This window comes from Mustela putorius, unplaced genomic scaffold (genome assembly GCF_011764305.1).
Source record: "Mustela putorius furo isolate JIRA1106 unplaced genomic scaffold, ASM1176430v1.1 tig00003869_pilon_pilon_pilon, whole genome shotgun sequence".
NCBI lineage: Eukaryota > Metazoa > Chordata > Mammalia > Carnivora > Mustelidae > Mustela > Mustela putorius.
The window spans coordinates 33,160,918-33,180,394 of record NW_025422021.1 but is presented as its reverse complement, the minus strand read 5'-3'; the positions used below and the strand labels follow the sequence as shown (position 1 = coordinate 33,180,394).

The following is a 19,477-nucleotide window of genomic DNA, read 5'->3' as shown; positions in this document are numbered from 1 at the left end:
CAAGTGATGCTGATGATGTGCTGCTCAGTGTAGCTCGCAGAGGGGCAATAAGAAACCCGCTACATACTGTGATTGGATGCACATTCTCTTAGCTCCTCCCACGGATGTTGGCCCTGCCTAGATGTTGTGAAGCTTCCCAGAATGCATAGTCATTCACTGTAGATCTCTTACTGAAATGCGTATTTTATTTAATGTAAGTATATTTTGGAACAGATTTGTAATTTGTACAATTTAATGCTTTAATTATTTTTTTCTATTCTCATTTAGTTTGTATTTTCATTGTATAGAGCAGACAGATATTGGGTCAAGCAACTATTGAAGAGAAATACAAAGAAAATATGAAAGACACATTATTCCTTCTGTCCAAATGAAACAAGAATTTGACTTTTAAAAATCAGCTCTTGCTTTTGGGTCCAGATGGGATGAGGAAGTCTTGGAACCCTTGGAAGCTAGATCTGGATGATACCTGAAAAAGAAAAAGGAAAGGAAAAAGGCAGGGAGCCCTTTCTCACATGCTGCCCAGAGGAAACTGGTGGGAACCCAGACCAGCCAGGGACTTGGTGTTTCCACAGCAGTCTTGTGGTTGTGAGCCAGTGGGCAATGCCAGAGAGTCAGAGCCTCATGTACTGAGGGACAGGAGGGATACCTCAGTAATCAGCCACCTGTGTGAAGTCACTGAGACAGTACCTGTGGCTTTCTGAGACTGCTGTGGTTCCGGGCGGTCTGGGGGCCAGGAATCAGAAGCAGCAGCAGCACGTAGCCATCCATATTCCAGCAGGCCCATGCTGGGTAAGAAAACTAAGGAGGCAGATGGATTACTCCAGCATCTAGACATCTGGACGAGTGAAATCAAATGCAAAATAAATGTTTGTATGGTTTTTACCTGCTGCCTGCCTGGCGCACTCAAGTTCACTGACAGCTTCCTTTGACCTCTGGATTCCCCCGTCTTCCATCTGCCCAGTCTGGATGATTGTTCTTAATTTGTAATACAGTCTGATTATGAGGTCGGTCTTCCTGGAGATGGCAGGGAAGGAATATATGTTGTGCTTCCCATTTGTAATAAGGAATTGTACCCATTAGATTGGGGGGGGGTGGGGGCTGATTGATGGGCCACACTAGTGCACAGAGCAGGAAGAGTGGGGCTGGATCAAGGGCACACTGGCCTCTTGGAGGCTCAGGGCCTGTGAGAAGACAACAGTAATCTCCCCTCCTAAAGCCTGCGAGAGACACTTTTAATTGGAGCTGTCTGGTGCTCACCAGGAACCTGGTCAGCTGGACCCAGGGCTGGCCTTTGCTCGGTAGGTCTGCAACCAGCAGCTGGCTTGCCCACATACCTGAGTCCTGACGCCCCTCACAGCTGTTGGGGCAGCTCCCAGGCTGCACGGCTGTCGGTGCAGATGGAGGTGAAGAAGTGATGTCAGCGCCCACGGGTGAATGGAAATAACGGGCGTTGTAGGTAAAGGAATGGAAGGGACAGCTGTTCTGGATTCTGATAGACAAATAACTTTGCTTATCAGAGATCTAGCAATTCTTCAGAAATGACCTCTCTGTGTGACAGAATCATCCCTCTCTGTCCAATGGAAATCCCTCAGAGCCTTGCCCCTTACCCCATCTTGTTAAGAACACCATCCAGCCTGGCCCATTGAGGCAGAGAACTGATGTTGTGCTGCCTACTTGGCCAGGGGGAGGGGGGGGGAGCGGCATAGCATCTTTTAGTGGCTGCAGAACCCTGATTTCCAGGACTTTTTGGTTTCTTGAGGTCTCCTCCCCACTCAGGCCAAAGGATACTTCAGCTTCTGGTTCATGTGTTCCACCAGCCCGGTGATAGTAGATTTCTCCTCTTCCCAGGATGGGTATACTGAGCCAGACAGGAGTAGAGCAGGCCCTTGGGACGTGAAGCTCCAAGATTTCTCCGATGTCCACTTGTGTCCCCATAACTCTGCTGCTTAGAATTTGATGGGTCGGCAGCATGTTTTTCAGGCATACTCAGGAGGAAACAGTTCCAGGATAGACCTGTCAGAAGGAAAGGCTCACATCTCCCCTTCCCTCAAGCATACCACCTGCAAATTACCTCCCTTCGAAGTCTTCATAAGGAGCTGGGGCAAGTGTATGGCTCCAGTGTCAAGTGCTAACGCGTCTGTGTCCCTTGCTTCTCATCTGTGTTTTCATTCACTGTATTTGGAGTGTTGGCAGAGCTCTGGCTCGGGGCAGTGCCTTGGGTTCTGTTTAACAAGACCCCTGTTTCATCTACTATCATTTACAAGCACTGACAGGCTCAGAGGGCTGTTCGTGATTTCTGCCATTGCAGATGAAGCCAGGTTTGGCACCTGCTAAAGCAGTCGTGTGACAGAAGTAAATGAGAAAGCTTTGCAGAGAGCTGGTAGAGCATTTACAGGAGCTAAAATAGTTTGAACATACAGTCTTTAAAAGGAATATATACCTTGCTATTTACTAGTTTAAACGTTTCATATTTCCTGTGCCCTTAATCTGCCAAACTAACACACCGTCATGGGTACGGGAGGCAAAAGCATGCTAGTCAGGTCTTGGCTGCAGCCAGACCAGTCCACAGAGTCCTGGGCCACCTGGCAGCAGAGCCAGCATTCCTTCCTCCGATGGCATCGGAAACAGATGGAACAGCCCTTCTGCTGGGCTCTGGAGTTCAACAACAACAATAACAAAAAATCCCAGAGGGCAAACAAACTCCAGGCAGTGGCCATCTGAAAGATCTATTAAACTTGTTCAAAGGACACGCCCGCTGTTCTCTAGGGTTGCTCTGTTACCTCTCACAGCCTTTGAAGAAGTTGATGTGAAAAAAAAATCGCAAATTCCTACAAAATCAGACTTGTTGCAGATATATCAGAATCTACCAGAATTTTTTTAATGTAAACTTCCAACCATTTGTAAAACTGGTTAGCCACCAATTGCAGCCTTTAATGAAACTCTTCCAGCAAGTACAGTCTATTCCAGGAGTGTTTTCACTTCATCCACTTAAAAATATTTCTCCTTGGAAAGTCAGGTTTGCCATAAGTTCATTATTCTTCATGAAAGTGTGTCTAGCAAAATGCTAATAGTCTTAGCAAAATAACGTTTTTTCCTTTCCCTTTGCCAAAGAACCTGTAAAATGAGAGCATCTGTTACTCCCCTTTCCTCCCTCAAAGTAACAGCGGCTAATTCATAGTGGGTGCACAGGCCCCACTCATGCCCTGGGTTTCCGTGGGTTACCAAAACTGATGAATTGAAAGAATTGTGGTTTGAAAAAATTTCTTCAAAAAGCCCAGTGATTAAAAAAAAAAAAAAAAAAAAAAACAGTGATGAAGGCATCTGGGGACCTCACTTTGTTAAGAATGTCTATTTATTCATGTTAAGCTGTATAAAGGACTGAATTATAATCTTTTTTTAATCCACCTAGGGCTCATTCATTTCTTAATCCACCTAGGGCTCAATTCATTCATTGCCAAGTTCACTGAGCCAGAGTTCTTCAATAAGTTCACTTTTTGTCTTATGTCAGGGCCCTCTGGAAGAAGAGCTTGCCCAAATGTTCCCAGTACTGGAGGAGAGACCAGGTTCCGGGCCCCAGCACGGTAGGGCGGGTGCGGTAATTACTTGTCAGGGGCCATTGGCCGGGAGAACTGTACCCATGGATGGCATAGCCCCTGGTGTGGCCTCCCCGTCGAGCCACTGGTCCATAGTTCACACCCAGCAGTGTTTCCTTCCCGCTCAGAGGGAGTCTGCTCAGTCTCTGGCCTCACAGGATTGACTCGTATTTGGTGCAGTTTCTGGTATTGGGTTTTTATCCTCTTGGGGTCAGACCGCATTGACCTGGCTCCCCACTCCACTCCCATGCACACCACGTGGTACTCGTCAGATGGTACCCAAACATCTCTTTAAAAATTCATTCCAACCTCATGAGCCCCGTTCACCTGTGTCCTTCCCTCCACCCCCCACTCCTAACCAGGGTGAGGCTGAGGAGCCATAAGGTGGGGGCTGTCCCGTGGGTGAAGAGCCGGTATCCTGTTCCTGAGGCATTTCAGCCTCAAGTGAGTCTGAGAAGAGACAACCTGTCTCCCTGGGCTGGTTCTGGATGGATCTGGAGCAGGTGGAAGTGAGCATGGATCCCACTGTGGTTGCTGTGCGCCTTGCCAGACCAGTCAGTGAGGTATGTAAAACACCACAGTTGATGCAGGAGAGCAGCACGACAGGGAGACCTGGCCGACATGCCAGTGAGACCAGGACAAACTGGTGGGATGGCCTCCACGTCCACCCCACCTTGCCGCCAGAGGGCTTTCACCTTTCACCAAGCCACATCTTCCCATTGCCTCCAGAATAAGCCCCCAGTGCTTAGCGTAGGAGCACACTGTCACTGGTCACCTGTCCACTCCACCAGCCCTGCCCTGATGACCCTGCCTGGCCTCAGTGCTTCCACGCCTTGTGATGAGCTCCAAAGCTGTCTTGCGTATCCTTTCAAGATGCTTCAGGTCATGTGGTGCCGCCACTGGGAAGCCTACCTTACAGGCAGATGGGCAGTTCCCGGGGCATCCTTGTCCTGCCCAGGCTTCCATATGCAGTACTGCCTGTCCCAGGTGTCAGGTGGCATGAGATGCACAGGACCTTAGCCATCCCGCAGTAACTGAAGAGCTTAGTACAATGCCATCACTCACATGGAGTACATCCTCCAGGAGCTTTGGAGCAGAAGTACACTGGCGAGTCTGCTCAAGACAGTCCTGTCACCAGGAGCTGGGCATGCCATTCAGCAAGGCAAGAGCTGTGGGGGGCACCTGCTGCCTCTGTCCATCAGCACATGCCAAGTCCGAACAGTCTGAGGAAGCTGGAAAGATTCTGTGGGAAGATTCTGTAGAGAAGAAATAATACCAAGCAGGATGAACAGGACATTGGAAGTGGAGTGTGTAGGATTGAAAGAGACTTCAGGGAAGAAAACCACATATTTAGGAAAATGCAGTGAATTGCACCTTTTCAGTTGGAATCAGAAAGTCTTAAGGGGACAACAGGCTAAAATGAAAGGACAACAGGATGAAACCATAGCCATTGCAACATCTCCACCGCAGGGCAGGGCAGATGCTGGAAAAAGAGATGATGGTGTGGGGACACATTTGATGGATTCTTCCAGTGTGCAGAAGAGAATGACAAAGAGGAGCCATCGGAAGCAAGAGAACAGAAAGGACACTTGTACTAGCCTAAGATGGGGTAACAGGGCTGGGGAACCCTCCTATTTCAAAAAGCAAAAAATAAATAAATAAATAAAAACAGAGAAAGAACTATAGTTTTCTGACGTCAGACAGAGGCAAAGCAGGACAGCGATCCCTGAGTGAGACCTAGAGTGAGACCCGCCTGGCTCGGACCAGGGAAGGGGAGGCCCAGGTGGAACCCAGCAGGCACTGACCTTGAGATGGAACTAATGATGTAGGAAGGCCAGAGTACCTAGAGTTCCCAGCAGAGAAGGCCACACAGAGAACCCGCTCTGGAGACCTGCAGTGGGGTCCTTCCAGAGCATCCCTTGGAACCAACCAGCATGTGCCCCTGAGGAAACTGCCTGCGGATGGGGAAGAGTATCACCCAATAGGATAAGAGAAAATGACTCCTGGAGTTCACAGAAGGCCAGGAATAGTTCACGTTCCCATGAGCTGCAATGGATTTGTGATCTGCAGTGTGCTGGAGAGGGATGAGCTTGGTAATGAGAAAATAGAAGCTCATGGCTGCACTAGTCCTACCTAAGTGTCTGGAAAGCAAGCCTCAAGTTGTTTCAAATGAACTGTGTCCCAGAACAAAGACAAAGAGGAGTTTTTAAAATCCAGATCCTGGATCACCTGAGTAGCTCAGTTGGTTAGGCATCCAACTCTTGATTTCAGCTAAAATCACAATCACAGGGTCGTGGGACAGGACTCTGTGTCAGGATCTGCACTTAGCATGGAGTCTGCTTAAGATTCTCTCCCTTTCCCTCTTCCCCTTCCCCTGCTCACACACGTGTGCAAGCTCTCTCAAATAAATCTTTAGAAAATAAAAATACAAAAAAAAAAAATAAATAAAAATCCAGAACTTGCCACAAACAGCCCAGCCCAGAAGCCTCTATCTCAGTAAGTCTGAGACTCCCAACCCCTGCCCAGAGGCACCAGGGAAGCCAGACAGCACCTGCCAAAGGAATTCCACACTGAGCCCCTGGCCCCAAAAACCTCTGGCCACCAAACCTCTGTCCGCTAAAATGAAAAATTTACACAGAACTTACATTACAATCTCCTAACATGAAAGACGAAATGTCTGGGACACAGATGGAACCCACTCTTCATACCAAATCACACCCTAAATTGCTTAAATCAGACAGAGCAGAACTATGAAAATCGGGCCAGAATTAAGACACATGATGCTCAAGAGGCACAAAGAAAAAGAAGGTTAACAGCTGGTTTCTCATTGGAAGCAATGCAAGTGAGAAAATGGAGAAACATCTTTACTAAAAGAAAAAAAACTCCAGAGGTGCCCAGGTGAGCCACTCCACTAAGGGTCTGCCTTTGGCTCAAGTCATGATCCTGGGGTCCTGGGACTGAGTCCATCATTGGGCTCCTTGCTCAGCGGGGAGTCTGCTCTCTCTCCCTTGGCCTCCTCCCTCTGCTTGTGTAGCAAGTGCTTTCTCTCTCAAATAAATAAAATCTTAAAAAAAAATAGTCAAGCTAAAATTCTTTAGGGAAAGTATGAAAGATGGAGGCAAAATAAAGACTGTCCTCATGCATGCAAAGACTGAAAGCTGCACCAGCAGCCTAGCACTAGAAGAAATTCTGAATGACGTCCTCAGACAGAATACAATACGAATGGCAATGTAGAACCACACCAGGGTGTCACCTTCAGTGCTGTGACACTGTGGGCCAGATAATCTGTCATTTGGGGGCAATCCTGTGCATCATAGGATGTTAGTGGCTTCTACTCACTAGGTCCCAGAAGCACCTATCCCCAGTTACGACAACTAAATTATTTCTAGGCATTGTCGAATGTGCCCTGGAGGAAAAAGTCACCCTGTGTTGAAAATCACTGTATTGGATAGATTTTTCTTTTCTTTCAAATTTTTTATCCCTCTGTGTTTTTGAGGAATAATCTAAAAGAATTCTTATGCTCAGGCATTCAGCTCACTAAGTTTCTCCTTGTGCCTATTCTATTCCTCCCATTTATTGTTTTTCTTTTTTTTAAATAGACTTTATTGGGGTGCCTGGGTAGCTCAATCAGTTGAGCATCTGCCTTCAGCTCAGGTCTTGATCCCAGAGTCCTGGGATTGAGTCCCACATGGGGCTCCCTGCTCAGCTTCTCCCTCTGCCCCTGCCTCCCACTTGTGCTCTCTCTCTCTAATAAATAAATAAATAAATAAATAAACCTTTAAAAATAGATTATTTTTAAAAAGATTTTATTTCTTTTTTTGACAGATAAATCACAAGTAGGCAGAGAGGCAGGCAGAGAGAGAGGGAAAAGCAAACTCCCCACTGAGCAGAGAGCCCAATGCGGGGCTCAATCGCAGGACCCTGAGATCATGACCTGAGCCAAAGGCAGAGGCTTAACCCACTGAGCCACCCAGGCACCCCCAAAATAGACTATTTTTTAGAGTGTTTTTAGGTTCATAGCAAAACTGAGTGGAAAGTAGAGTTCTCATGTAACCTGCCCCCTATATGTACAACCTCTCCCACTGTAGACATCCCACAGATGTAACATTTGCTACAGCTGATGAGACTTTCCTGACACATCATTATTACCTGAAGTCAGTAGTTTTCACTGGGGTTTCACACTTAGTGTGAACTGTTTTCACAAATAGATACTAAAATGTATCCATTATGATAGTACAGGCATACCTCTGAGATATTGCTGGTTTTGTTCCAGAACGCCACAAGAGAACAAGTATCACAATAAAGTAATTCAAATGAAGCTTTTGCTTTCCTACTGTATATAAAAGTTACATTTACACAGTACTGTAGTCTATCAGGTGTGCAATAGAATTAAGTCTAAATAAACTGTACATACCTTAATTTAAAATTACCTTATTGCTAAAAAATGCTACCCATTACCTGAGCTCTCAGCGAGTCGTAGTCCTTTCGTTGGAGGAGGGTCACGCCTCGATGTCTGTGGCCGCTGACAGATCAGGGTGGTGGCTGCTGACGGCTGGGGTGTCTGTGTCAGATTCCTAAATTGAGACAACGATTTGCCCATCAATTGACTTCCTTTCTCAATTTTTCTGTCGCACGTGATGCTGTTTGATAGCATTTCACCCACAGGAGAACTTCCTGCCACCACTTTAGCACCTGAGTGGACATGATATCCTAAACCCTCTGGTGTCTCTTCAACGGTCTTCACAGCATCGTCACCAGGACTAGATTCCGTCTTGGGAAACCACTTTCTTTGCTCGGCCCCAGGAAGCGACGCCTCCTCCCTCATGTTCAATCACAGGATTGCCGCGATTCGGTCCCATCTACGGGCTCCACTTGGAATTCCAGTTCTCCTGCTGTTTGCAGCCCCTCTGCAGTGACGTCCTCCATGGAAATCTTAAACCTCCGATTTGTTAAAATCCCATTATCTGAGTAGCACAAAAAATGTAAGAACAATGAAACAAGGTATGCCTCTATGATTCAAAATAGTTTCACAGCCTAAAAGTTCTGTGTTCTATTCCTTCTTCCCTCCCCCCAACCCCCAGCAACTCTACTGATTTTATAAAACTTGATTATAGTTTTTGTCCAACGTGTTTTTTAAATTTGTTTTTTACTAACTACCTTAACAAAACCAGCCATTTACCTCCTTATGGAGTTTCCTCTATTAAAAATTTACTCTGCTGATGCTACTGTCTTTGCCCTCAGGCCTGATTTGTTGGTTGTACTCACTATCTTGTTTTCAGGGAGATAGCATTCCTCAAATGTTTGGTCTTTATTGAGCACTTATCTCCATAATTAAGACATCCTTCCGGTCTTCTGTTGCACCTGTTTGACCAGTCCACCTGGAATAGTGGTGGTGGCTGCTGCCTGTTGCACCAGATGCTGCTTTTAGTCAGAGTGAGGACAGTTGTTGCCTCCGCAGCCAGTCCTCTGTTCGCAGGTGTTCTGTTCTTTCCAGGTGTCTCACCAGCCACGTGGGCACTATCTGTCTCTCTGACTCCACTACTACTATCTCCACCCTGAAACACAGACTCTCTAACTACTGCCAAATTGGTCCAAGAAGGGCTTGAGATGAATCACTTTGTCGGCTGTCCCTGGGGGCCCTCCAGCTCCCATCCCCTGCAGATTCAGAGAATGAAACCTGCCCCCTACTTTAAAATTCCCCCACCCACTTTTGCTCTTTTATTTTTTAATTTTATTTATTTATTTATTTGACAGACAGAGATCACAAGTAGGCAGAGAGGCAGGCAGAGAGAGGGGGGGCGAAGCAGGCTCCCCGCTGAGCAGAGAGCCCGATGTGGGGCTCGATCCCAGGACTCTGGGATCACGACCTGAGCCGAAGGCAGAGGCTCTAACCCACTGAGCCACCCAGGTGCCCCCCACTTTTGCTCTTAATCCCATGCCTTCTCAATGCTTCCAGGGCTTTGACTCTTACCTCCAGTGTCCTTGTCAGCTACCTCCCTTCAGCATATAAACACATTCAGGCCCTCAAATATTTCCCTTAATCTTGTACCCCCCTTTCTGGCTCCTTCCCTTCTCAGCCTTTGGGAAAGGGCTGAGCATATTCTTCATTCTTTCATGTTCCGTTCATCCCTCAACTCACTGCACACTCTTTTGCCCTCTCCCCACTGCCATACTAAAATTTCTTGAACTAAATCCATCAGAGCCTCCTAATCCTCGTATAAGGTAGACACTTGCCACACGTCCTCTCGGCTGCACTTTACACTCTCATCTGTTCTTGGACATTCTTTCTTTCTTTTTTTTTTTTTTAAGATTTTTATTTATTTATTTGACAGAGAGAAATCACAAGTAGTCAGAGAGGCAGGCAGAGAGAGAGAGAGAGGGAAGCAGGCTCCCTGCTGAGCAGAGAGCCCGATGTGGGACTCGATCCCAGGACCCAGGACCCTGAGATCATGACCTGAGCCGAAGGCAGCACCTTAACCCACTGAGCCACCCAGGCGCCCCTTGGACATTCTTTCTTAATTCCCTTTCCTTTCCTCCTCTTTTGGATTGTCCTTGAGCTCCGTGTACCTCTTTGCTTCTTAAATTTTCGTGTGTCCTTGGGGCCCTGGGTGGCCAGGTGGGTTAAGTGTGGACTCTTGGTTTTGGTTCAGGTCGTGATCGCAGGGCCGTGGGATGGAGCCCCACCTTGGACTCTGCACGCAGCACCGTGTCTGCTTGAGATTCTCTCCCTCTGCCCCTCCTCCTGCTCTCTGGCAATGAATCTTAAAAAAAAAAAAAAAAAAAATGTCCTTTGCTCTGGCTACATTTGACATGAGCTCAGTTTGCAACCAAGAATGAAAGGAAATAAGGAGCCCAGAAAGGTAGAGCCTTGCAGAGCTGGAAGAGACAACTTCTGGACCCCAGCAGGGGATCAAACCGAGAAAGTCTTCGAAAAGCTGAATAAAACTCAACTTCTTGGCAAAGCAGTCCTGAATTCAAATTCTGACTCCTTCACTACCGCGTGAACTCGGGCAAGACGCTCCACTTTTGTGCCCCTCGATGTCCTACTAACGGCGCGCACTCGATGTTCCCGGGATTAAATTAGGGAAGCGTGAACGTGCGCACCAAGGTGCACGTGCTCAGGACTCCGTTAGGGCCGGCCCGTGCACAGCTGACTTCGCGGCTGTCGGCCGCGTGCAGCAGCAGCCCACGCGCCCGCCGCCCGGGTCACGGAACCCCCTCCCCGCTCCTCGGCCCCCACCAGGCCCCGACACCCCTTCCTCAGCTCCCGCGCCCATTCCGCCGACTGCGCGTCCCCCACGCCCCGAATTCTGCAGACCCGCCTCCCGCCGCCGCAAGCACGCCGCGACAGGGCCGACCCCGGGCAGCCTGGGCGTTAGAGCTCGGGGCCTGGGCTCCGGGTAGAGTCCGGGCTCCGGAGTTGTCCGCGCTCCGTGCCGCATCCCGCCTCCCGGACCTCCTTGATTCGCCCCCAGTGACGCGCCCCCGTCACCTGACCGCGCGCAGCCAATCGCCATCCGCCGGGGCCGGACCCCCGGCATTGGCCAGAGTGCGCAGCGCAGCCAATCCGGACGCGGCCCGTAGCTCGCGGCCCCGCCCCTCTCCGGGCCTCGGGGAGGCGCACCCCGACTAGACCCGCGCGTTCGGTGGGTCCGCGCGGCACTGGGCGCGGGCTGGTCGGGATGGAGGCGGCGGCGGCGGCGCCCGGCAGGGACGCGCGGGAGCGGGCAGCGAGTCATCCCCGCGGCCGCGGAGAGAAGAGCCCGCCAGACAGGTGGGCTCCGTGATGGGGAGGCGGCCGGCGCCCTCCTCTGGGAAGCCCTCCAGGCGCTGCGGGGCGAGGGGTGCCCGGCTCGGGGAGGCCGGGGGCGGGGGGCTGGTGGGGCCCGGTGGTCTGTCCGCGGGAGGGGTCCCGCCCGGAGGGGTCGCCAGCTGGCGGTCACCGCAGGCCTGAGCGTCCCGCGCGGGAATGCGGTGCGGGTCGGCGGGTGGGAGCCGGGCCGCGGCCGGGGCAGGGGTCCCGCGGAAATGGCGTCCGGGGAAGCGCGGCCGGGGCAGGGGAACAGTCGCTGGGCTTGAACCCAGCCTGCGGACGTGGGCGGCCGGGCTTGGCGGGGCTGCGGTCAGGGAGCAGAGCCCCGGAGCTCGGGACGCACTTCGCGGTGCGTTCTAGGGGCGGGTGGGTGCGGGACAGGTGAGGAAGCAGGGGCACCCCGGACATCTTTGTAAAATCTAGGAGGGCGGTGGTGCGGCCCGGCGTGCGGGCCGGAGCAGTGCGAGTACCCGGACGCAAGCCGCAGGTCTGGCTGGTGCACTGGTGCGGGGAAAGGGGGAACGGAAGCCGATGCCCCCAGGCTCCGGCCTGAGCCGCGGGGACAGTGGGAAGGTAGGCAGGGAGGCCTTCCAGTGCACACTGTGTCTTCAGCCCGCTGCAGCTGTGCATTTTCTGGTTGCTGAGACGTTGCTTCCTCTGTTTTGGCAGTCCCCTCTGCCTGAACCTGAGTGATGAGTGTGTCTTTAAAATTCGGGTCCAGGCCGAAACCTGAACATTTTTTAGATGAGGCAGTCAACTTTGGTTGAGCCTGAGCAAAGGGAGCTGGGCAAAAGCCCCTGAGGCAGACTGGAGTGGAGAGGAAATTCACCATACCTCTTTATGATATTTTGGTTTTGAGCATAGTAGAGTTGAGCCTCTCAGTATTAGAGCATTTTAAGGAGGAAGCAAGTCATGGAGCAGAGTTATCTATAAAACGTTAATCTGAAATTCAAGGCATAAATGTTTCAGTCTGCCAGCAGATTGACAAACTGCAGTCACTGAGCAGACCCGAGTAGCTTGAGGAAATGTGGGGTGCTGTAGGAAGTGAAAGCAAGATTAAGGGCGCATGCAGATTTAAGTCACAGCGGGACTGGGAGATTCCCAATGCCAGAGTGGCCAACCATGGCCAGTCTAACTTCCCACAGCCTTAAACCTATCAGGTGACTTTGGACAGCTATGAACAAGGTGTTCATAAAAACACTGTGGTTTGGAGGCTCTGGGCGGCTCAGTCAGTGAGGCATCTGCCTTAGGCTCAGGTGATGATCCCAGGGTCCTGGAATCGAGCCTCGAATTGGGCTCCCTGCTCAGTGGGGAGCCTGCATCTGCCTCCTGCTTCGACTCTTGTGCTTCTGCTCTCTCTCTGTCAAATGAATAAATAAAATATTTAAAAATAAATAAAACACTCTGTGGTAGGGGGAAAAAAAGAACTTTTAACAGCCATGGTTGGTAATTGTATTTGAATTTTCACGTGGATCTGTTTAAACATTGTTACTGATTTTATATATTTTAAATATACTGATTTTAAATATATATATATCAAAAACCTTCAGAAACTTCCATATATATATATACATATGTATATATATACATATGTGTGTATACATATGTGTATACATATATATAGATGATATATATATATATCAAAAACCTTCAGAAACTTCCATATATATACACACACGTGTGTGTATATATATATATGGAAGTTTCTGAAGGTTTTTGATATATATATATCATCTATATATATATGTATACACATATGTATATATATATATATATATATATATATATATATGGAAGTTTCTGAAGGTTTTTGATATTGGTAAAAATCTTTCAGGAGCTGTGCTTTTCTGTGACACTTTGTTCTTTAGTAAATCCCGCCCCTGCTGTGTGCCAGCCCTTGTTCTCAGTGTAAGTGACAGAGCAGTGAGGGAAACAAAGCCTGTGAGCTTCTGGAGCTGATGTATGACTTTCTCTTAAGGCCAGCAGTGGTAAACAGGGCCAGAGTCTAGTGTATCACACACTGAGGAGTACCATGGAGAGACAGAGGAAGGAGGAAGGGGACTGGGGGCTCTAATTTTACTTAGAGCTACAGGGAGCTTCACAAGAAAGTCAAGAGGCAACAAAGACCTAAGAAGGAAAGTGGGGTGGGGGCGCGGTCATGCCAGGTGCTGGAAACTGAAAGTGGGAGGGGAGAAGTAGGCCTGCCCAGGGTCAGGGAGCAAAGAGGAGGGTGTGGGCAGGAATGGGTGCCTAGATCACCTGAGCCTTCCACCAGCCCAGAGATTATAGAGAAATAAAGAAAAACTACCAATGAAGTTAGGAAGCCCTCGGGAAGGTGCAGCTCCCTAAGTGCTCATGTTTTCCCCTCCTTCCGTCTGGAGGCAAGGAGCCGATCTGTCCTTTAGAGCCCTTGGGGAGACTTTGAGGCTCAGGGGCCATTGATCCTACCAAGGGGTGGAAAGAACTTTTGAAAATCTAAATGGAGGGGCGCCTGGGTGGCTCAGTGGGTCAAAGTCTCTGCCTTTGACTCAGGTCATGATCTCTGGGTCCTGGGATCGAGCCCCGAATAGGGCTCTCTGCTCAGCAGGGAGCCTGCTTCCCCCTGCCTCTCTGCCTACTTGTGATCTCCTTCTCTCTGTCAAATAAATAAATAAAATCTTAAAAAAAAAAAAAAAAGAAAAGAAAATCTAAGTGGATGGTCTAGCGATTATATAAAGGAAACTAGCAAATATTAGATTATTGGAAATTACGCATATTTTTTCCATAATTCATGAAGATTTGGGGATGTCCAAGTGCAGTTTGTGGAATGCTGCGTGGTGTTAATTCAGAAAAGTATCTTGACCTTGACGACGTTTGCTCTCTTAAGCTGACAGAGTGCAGCTGTGCTCCCATACTCCATCTCCTTGTCCATAACAGGCACATCTGTGTTTTCTTTCCAGCAGGAAAGTTTATATGGACTATAATGCAACCACCCCCCTTGAGCCAGAAGTCATCCAGGCCATGACCGAGGCCATGAGGGAAGCCTGGGGAAATCCCAGCAGTCCTTACCCAGCAGGTAATCCTAGAAGGTGCTCACAGATCCGGAGATGTGGGGGAGGTGGGCGGAGGCAGTTCTAGAGAAATTGTACACCACCTGTGATCACTTGCTTTTGAATAGATTTTCTGTAAATACAAACCTTAGGTAAAAATTTTTGTGGGTTAGTTTTCAGAGAAGTCCAAATTTGAACATGGAGCCTGTTGATAGCATAAACTTTCGTTTTTAATACACTGCCCCATCCTCCTTGCCCAGATGAAAAAGATGTCTTATTAAGAGCTATTTGTAATAACAGTACCCATTAAAACCCTTTCATGTATCTGTCTCAGTGGTTCCTTGAAAAATTTGCAAAATAGATCTTTGAAATCATCAGGATTGCATATAATCCTGGCCTTTTTTTTTTTTTTTAAGATTATTTATTTATTTATTTGACAGTGAGAGATGACAAGCAGGCAGAGAGGCAGGCAGAGAGAGAGAGGAGGAAGCAGGCTCCCTGCTGAGCAGAGAGCCTGATGTGGGGCTCGATCCCAGGACCCTGGGATCATGACCTGAGCGGAAGGCAGCGGCTTAACCCACTGAGCCACCCAGGCGCCCCCTGGCCTTTTTTTTTTAAAGTGAAAATTAGTTTAAAATTCTTTATTTTCATTACAATAAATTCTTATTTCTCATTTATTCTTGTTTTAGTACAGATCATTAAATTGGCAGTTATGGAAAATTATTTACTCTAAATATGTAGTTTTATGTCACCATTTACGTTATGTTTTTCAGATGGCCAGCTGGCTGTCCCTTTCTTACTTAATGCTTATCAGAGATAATTAAGATAAACTGTCGTAACTGTGGATTGTGAGGAACTAAAAGAGCTTTCAGACACTGCTGTGAAGCCCTAGGATTTAATAGTACTTATATACAACTTTACAGACGTTCATGGGTTTTCATATCTGTTTAGTAAGAATTTCACAACTTCATAACTAAAAGCTTTTTCGAAATCAGGTTCTAGTCATTCATTAACTTATTTCTTGGTTTATTTGGTATGTTTGTTTTGGCCATTCTTCTGGACATTGCCTCATATCTAATTTTTCCTCTAGGAAAATTGTACTTCCTGATGCGTTAAACTTGAGAATACAGAGGGCAAGTAAATGCTAATAGAAAGCATTTCTTATAAAGAACTTTAGGAATAATGCTGAAGGAAAAATTCCCCTTCCTGACCTGATGAAACCTGTCAGTGGCTTTCTGGTTGTCCTGATGGCCTTCATTTCTTTAAGAACCATAACTAAACTATGCACTGCAATTCACCGTTCAATACTCAGGTAGAAGTGGGGGGAGGGGAAGAAAAAAAGAGAAAAGAAAGAAAATCACCTTTATGATAGATTGATTTAATTATTTTCACAATACCATGATTTAATAATGATAATAATTCCTTTGGGAGAATTTAGTTAAGGGAAAAATGTTAAGAACACATGGAAAGAGTTTAGATACCCAAGATGTTTACCACAGCTGTGCTTGTGAGAGTAAAAATCTGGAAAAAAACATCAGGGTCCGTGAGTCAAGGACTGACCACATTGAGTAGGCTGAAGCCGGGAGTGGAGTTCTGGGCCCTGTCAGAGCCGTGCTGCAGACTACAGCAACGACCGAGACACACAGTAGCAGCATCTGGGTCAAGGGGGAAAGCCATATTATGAAACCTGATTCGCAGTATGGTTTCTTTGGTTCTTATACCCACCTCTCAAGAAAAATTGTGTATGAGCAAATCTGGAGAATCTATTGTTTTGCTATGAGATGCAGAAACCTCCATGTAACAGTAGCTTAAGCACAAGGACCCAAGCAGGTTGAAAGCTTCTGCATCCAATCTGTTGTGATACTCACATCAGGGAGCCTCTGGAAGGCTTCAGTCTATACTTTCAAGAAAATGAGAATAAAAAGACAAATGATGTTTTTGTGTTATTATGAAACTAGATTTGACTTGATTGACCCTTAAAAGTGCCTTGCCCCCGCCCCAAGGGCTCCCAGATGACATTTTGAGAACAGCTGATTCAGCCGATATTGGTTGAGTATTTCCTGCATGCCAAGCACTGTTGTGATGAGGGATAAGGCACCCTTCATACAAAGGGTATGGTGTTTTCAGGGCATTCCTTGAGCCACTCCCTAGAGAATGGACCACGATGGGGTCAGTGGAGTTGGGAGCCTGCTAGAATATTTCAGCGGTGGCCCTGACTCAGCAGGTGGCCGGGCAGTGCAGAGGTGGGGCAAGCTTCTGGGTATTTTTGACGACAGAGCCTTACAGGATTTACTGCGGGGTTGGATAACAGGGTATGAGAAAGGCAAGAGCCAAAGCCTTTGGCCCTGGGCCCCTGGAAGGACTGAGTCGCCATTTACTGAGATAGGAAAGGGTAAGAGGAACAAGTTTGGGGGAGAAATCATGTATTCAACTTGGAGCAAGTGTAGTTTCAGATGTCTACCGGAGATATATGTATATAATCTACTGGGTTCCAGGTGGAATGAGTAGAGTCTGCAGCACCAAGCTGGTTATCAGTCTGGAGTTGCTGAGGGGAAGAGGATTCGAGGAGCTGGCCAGGGCAGGGGGCCATCCGCCATCTGGATCTGGAGCCCTGCCCAGCAAGGGATGCGTAGAGGAGGAGGGAGCAGTCCTGGGGGAGAGCTGCTGGCATGGGAGCAGGCGCAGACCTGGATGTGGCACATGGGGACCTTGGTCAGGGTGGGTTTGGGAATCCAGGGACCAGAATACCTGATTGCCAGTGAGTTCAAGAGGGAACGGGAATAGGGTGGAGATGGGAAAGGAGAAACGGGCCATTACTGGGAGGTAGTAGAGGGGCTCTGGTGTGAGAACAGCCAAGTGAAGGAGGTTTGGTTTAATGGATCATGGGACCCACGGGTGCCCCTTACTCTCCCTCTTATGTCCTGAAAGGCACATTTCAGAGTCTTCTCTTATGTCAGTTACAATTACCAACCACCCTTTACATTTAGTAACACCAACAACTTCAAACATTCCGGAAATTTAAGAGTAAGAAAATAGACACCTGTGTGTCTCCTACCTAGATCCAACGGAGTTGCCATATTACCTCGATCTTTGTTTTTCTAAATTTACTGCTTTTTCATGAACCCTGGAGAATGAGTTGTGGGCAGGGGCATACTTCCCATCACAAGGAAGCACCTGTGTATGTGTAAGAGAAGGGACTTTCTCCCGTGACAGTGCCATCAGCAAACCTGCGAACATGACAGGAAGGTCCTGCTCTGACATTCAGGCCATATCCTGATTTCCTCAATTGAGAACATTACTTGCTAAAAAGATAAAGACTGAATTAGTATCTGGTGTTAGGGGGAGAGCCATTGCTAGCAAACATCCCATGGCTGGTTTATTTATTTTAGCTCCTAGGGCCAAAGTTTTATTTTAGAATGTAACCTCTGCAGAAAAGCTAAAATCATAGTATAGTGAACACCTGCACTTAGTTCCTTTACCTGAATCTATCATTTCTTTGAATCATTTGGAAGTAAGTTGCAAACAGGAAGCTTCACTCCTAAACACCTAAGAACAAGGCCACTGTCCCAGCTCACAGATGGAAAGTTAGTCCAATGGCAGCATCTCATTAGCATTCTAATGAGATGTTCCAATCTCCTTGAGTATGCACTTTTGTTTCCAGTGACCTTAGATCTTAGTGAAAATATAAATTGTAAGTAAATGAAAAGAGTGACCTCAGGGTCATTTCTGGAAGTTCTCTAACCTGTCCCCAGTGGACATGATTCTGTGTGTTCCAGTAGCTTATGTTCCCAGGACTCGTGGGTCCACACCCTGTATGACCTTCCCCTCCAACACCTTTAGTGGGGTGTGATTCACATGCACGGAACCGCAGAGAGAATGTGTGTAGTTTGGTGCCTTTCTTTTCTTCCAAGTAGGGTTGAATAGTAACATACTTCAAAGACTGTTGGGTCTATAGACCAAGTAAGAATGGAGTTATTGTCATAGATCCCGTCCTGGCACCTTCCTTTCTCTGCCACATACAGTTTGGTCCCTTCATCCATGCCAGATGGTGGAACTAGCTCACAGCTGGGCTGCGTGGCCCCCGTGGGACGGCAGATTGGCCCCTGTGGGAGGGGCCTCTCCTGTGCCCCCCGGGGGCCTGCGCTGACATGCAGCACTGCGCCTTGTGTTGAGGAGTCACGAGCATTCTTTTTGCTTATTTTGTTGTTTTACAGCGTGATCTTAAGCAAATTATTTCATCCCTTCACCCTCCTGTCTTGATGAATGGGGAGCAAGGCAGATGGCCACAGCTTCCCCTCTCCTGTAGCATCCGGTAAGAGGAAGCCCATGTCTTTGGGGATTTTAGGGTTCCCGCGCGTCCCCCTTGTATCTGTTTCCACTTCTTACTAAGTCTCAGTAGGTGTCACTGAGTTGCTCCTATCTTGCTGCTGCCCCTTCTCCAGCTTATTCCTAGGTTGTGGCCTATTGTGTTCACATTAACGGAACAATGGGTCATCTTAGAATTGCCCACTTAGAGTTGTTCCTGCGTGTCTGGTTCTTTTTTTTTTTTTTTTTTTTTTTAAAGATTGTATTTTTAAGTCATCTACACCTAGTATGAGGCTCGGAGTCTCCACCCTGAGATCAAGAGTCACACACTCCACTAACCAAGACAGCCAGGCGCCCCATGTCTGTCTGGTTATTCTTTTAAACATGTGTTTACTGGGCTTGGTAGAGTGACACTAATGAGTTCTCATTCTGGTTTCTCAAGGTAGGAAGGCCAAGGACATTATTGACACAGCTCGGGAGAACGTCGCGAAGATGATAGGTGGGAAACCTCAGGACATAATCTTCACTTCCGGGGGCACTGAGGTAAAGTTTCTAAACAGGCTTGTAGTCTTTTAACTGTCAATTATATGTAAGGTATATATACATGGTTCCTATTTGGTATTATTTTTTAAAAGAAGAGGTATGCTTGGTGTTGGTCTTTCTCTTTTGCAAATTAGCTTCATATAATTAGCCAGTATTTATCCTAAAAGTAAATTCCAGGTGACTGGTAGGATATT

At 47.7% G+C, this 19,477-nt stretch overlaps 1 protein-coding gene, 1 long non-coding RNA gene and 1 further gene across 14 annotated transcripts in view; 2 read left to right on the top strand and 1 right to left on the bottom strand.

Moving 5' to 3' along the window:
* Positions 1 to 165: 165 nt before the first annotated feature.
* On the bottom strand, positions 166 to 11,067 carry LOC106004964. 8 transcript variants are annotated; one of them, XR_006602544.1, is made up of 8 exons: positions 10,161 to 11,067; positions 8,286 to 8,557; positions 8,052 to 8,167; positions 4,659 to 4,849; positions 1,335 to 2,013; positions 884 to 1,014; positions 688 to 798; positions 166 to 466 (listed from the first exon to the last, which is right to left on the bottom strand). It is a non-coding gene; the product is annotated as an uncharacterized LOC106004964 (long non-coding RNA). The 8 variants fall into 8 exon arrangements; XR_006602549.1 differs by having other exon boundaries at positions 166 to 798; positions 1,335 to 1,482; positions 1,789 to 2,013; XR_006602543.1 differs by having other exon boundaries at positions 166 to 798.
* Positions 2,326 to 3,309, top strand: CHRNB2 (cholinergic receptor nicotinic beta 2 subunit; the record flags this gene model as incomplete). The annotated part of the gene is given in 1 exon segment (NM_001310194.1): positions 2,326 to 3,309. The product of NM_001310194.1 is annotated as a cholinergic receptor nicotinic beta 2 subunit (mRNA).
* Positions 11,068 to 11,177: 110 nt separating the features above from the next.
* SCLY (selenocysteine lyase) overlaps positions 11,178 to 19,477 on the top strand; it is a 33,330-nt gene continuing 25,030 nt past the window's right edge. For 2 of the 5 annotated variants that reach the window (XM_004743711.3, XM_045066910.1), the window contains exons 1-3: positions 11,178 to 11,367; positions 14,346 to 14,461; positions 19,183 to 19,283. In XM_004743711.3, coding sequence (XP_004743768.1) covers positions 11,276 to 11,367; positions 14,346 to 14,461; positions 19,183 to 19,283 — 309 coding nt within the window. In that variant the 5' untranslated portion in view covers positions 11,178 to 11,275. Of the gene's footprint in view, positions 11,368 to 14,345; positions 14,462 to 18,649; positions 18,748 to 19,182; positions 19,284 to 19,477 lie in introns of those variants that run through there. The other 3 variants (XM_004743712.3, XM_004743715.3, XM_004743714.3) reach the window with 3 other exon arrangements.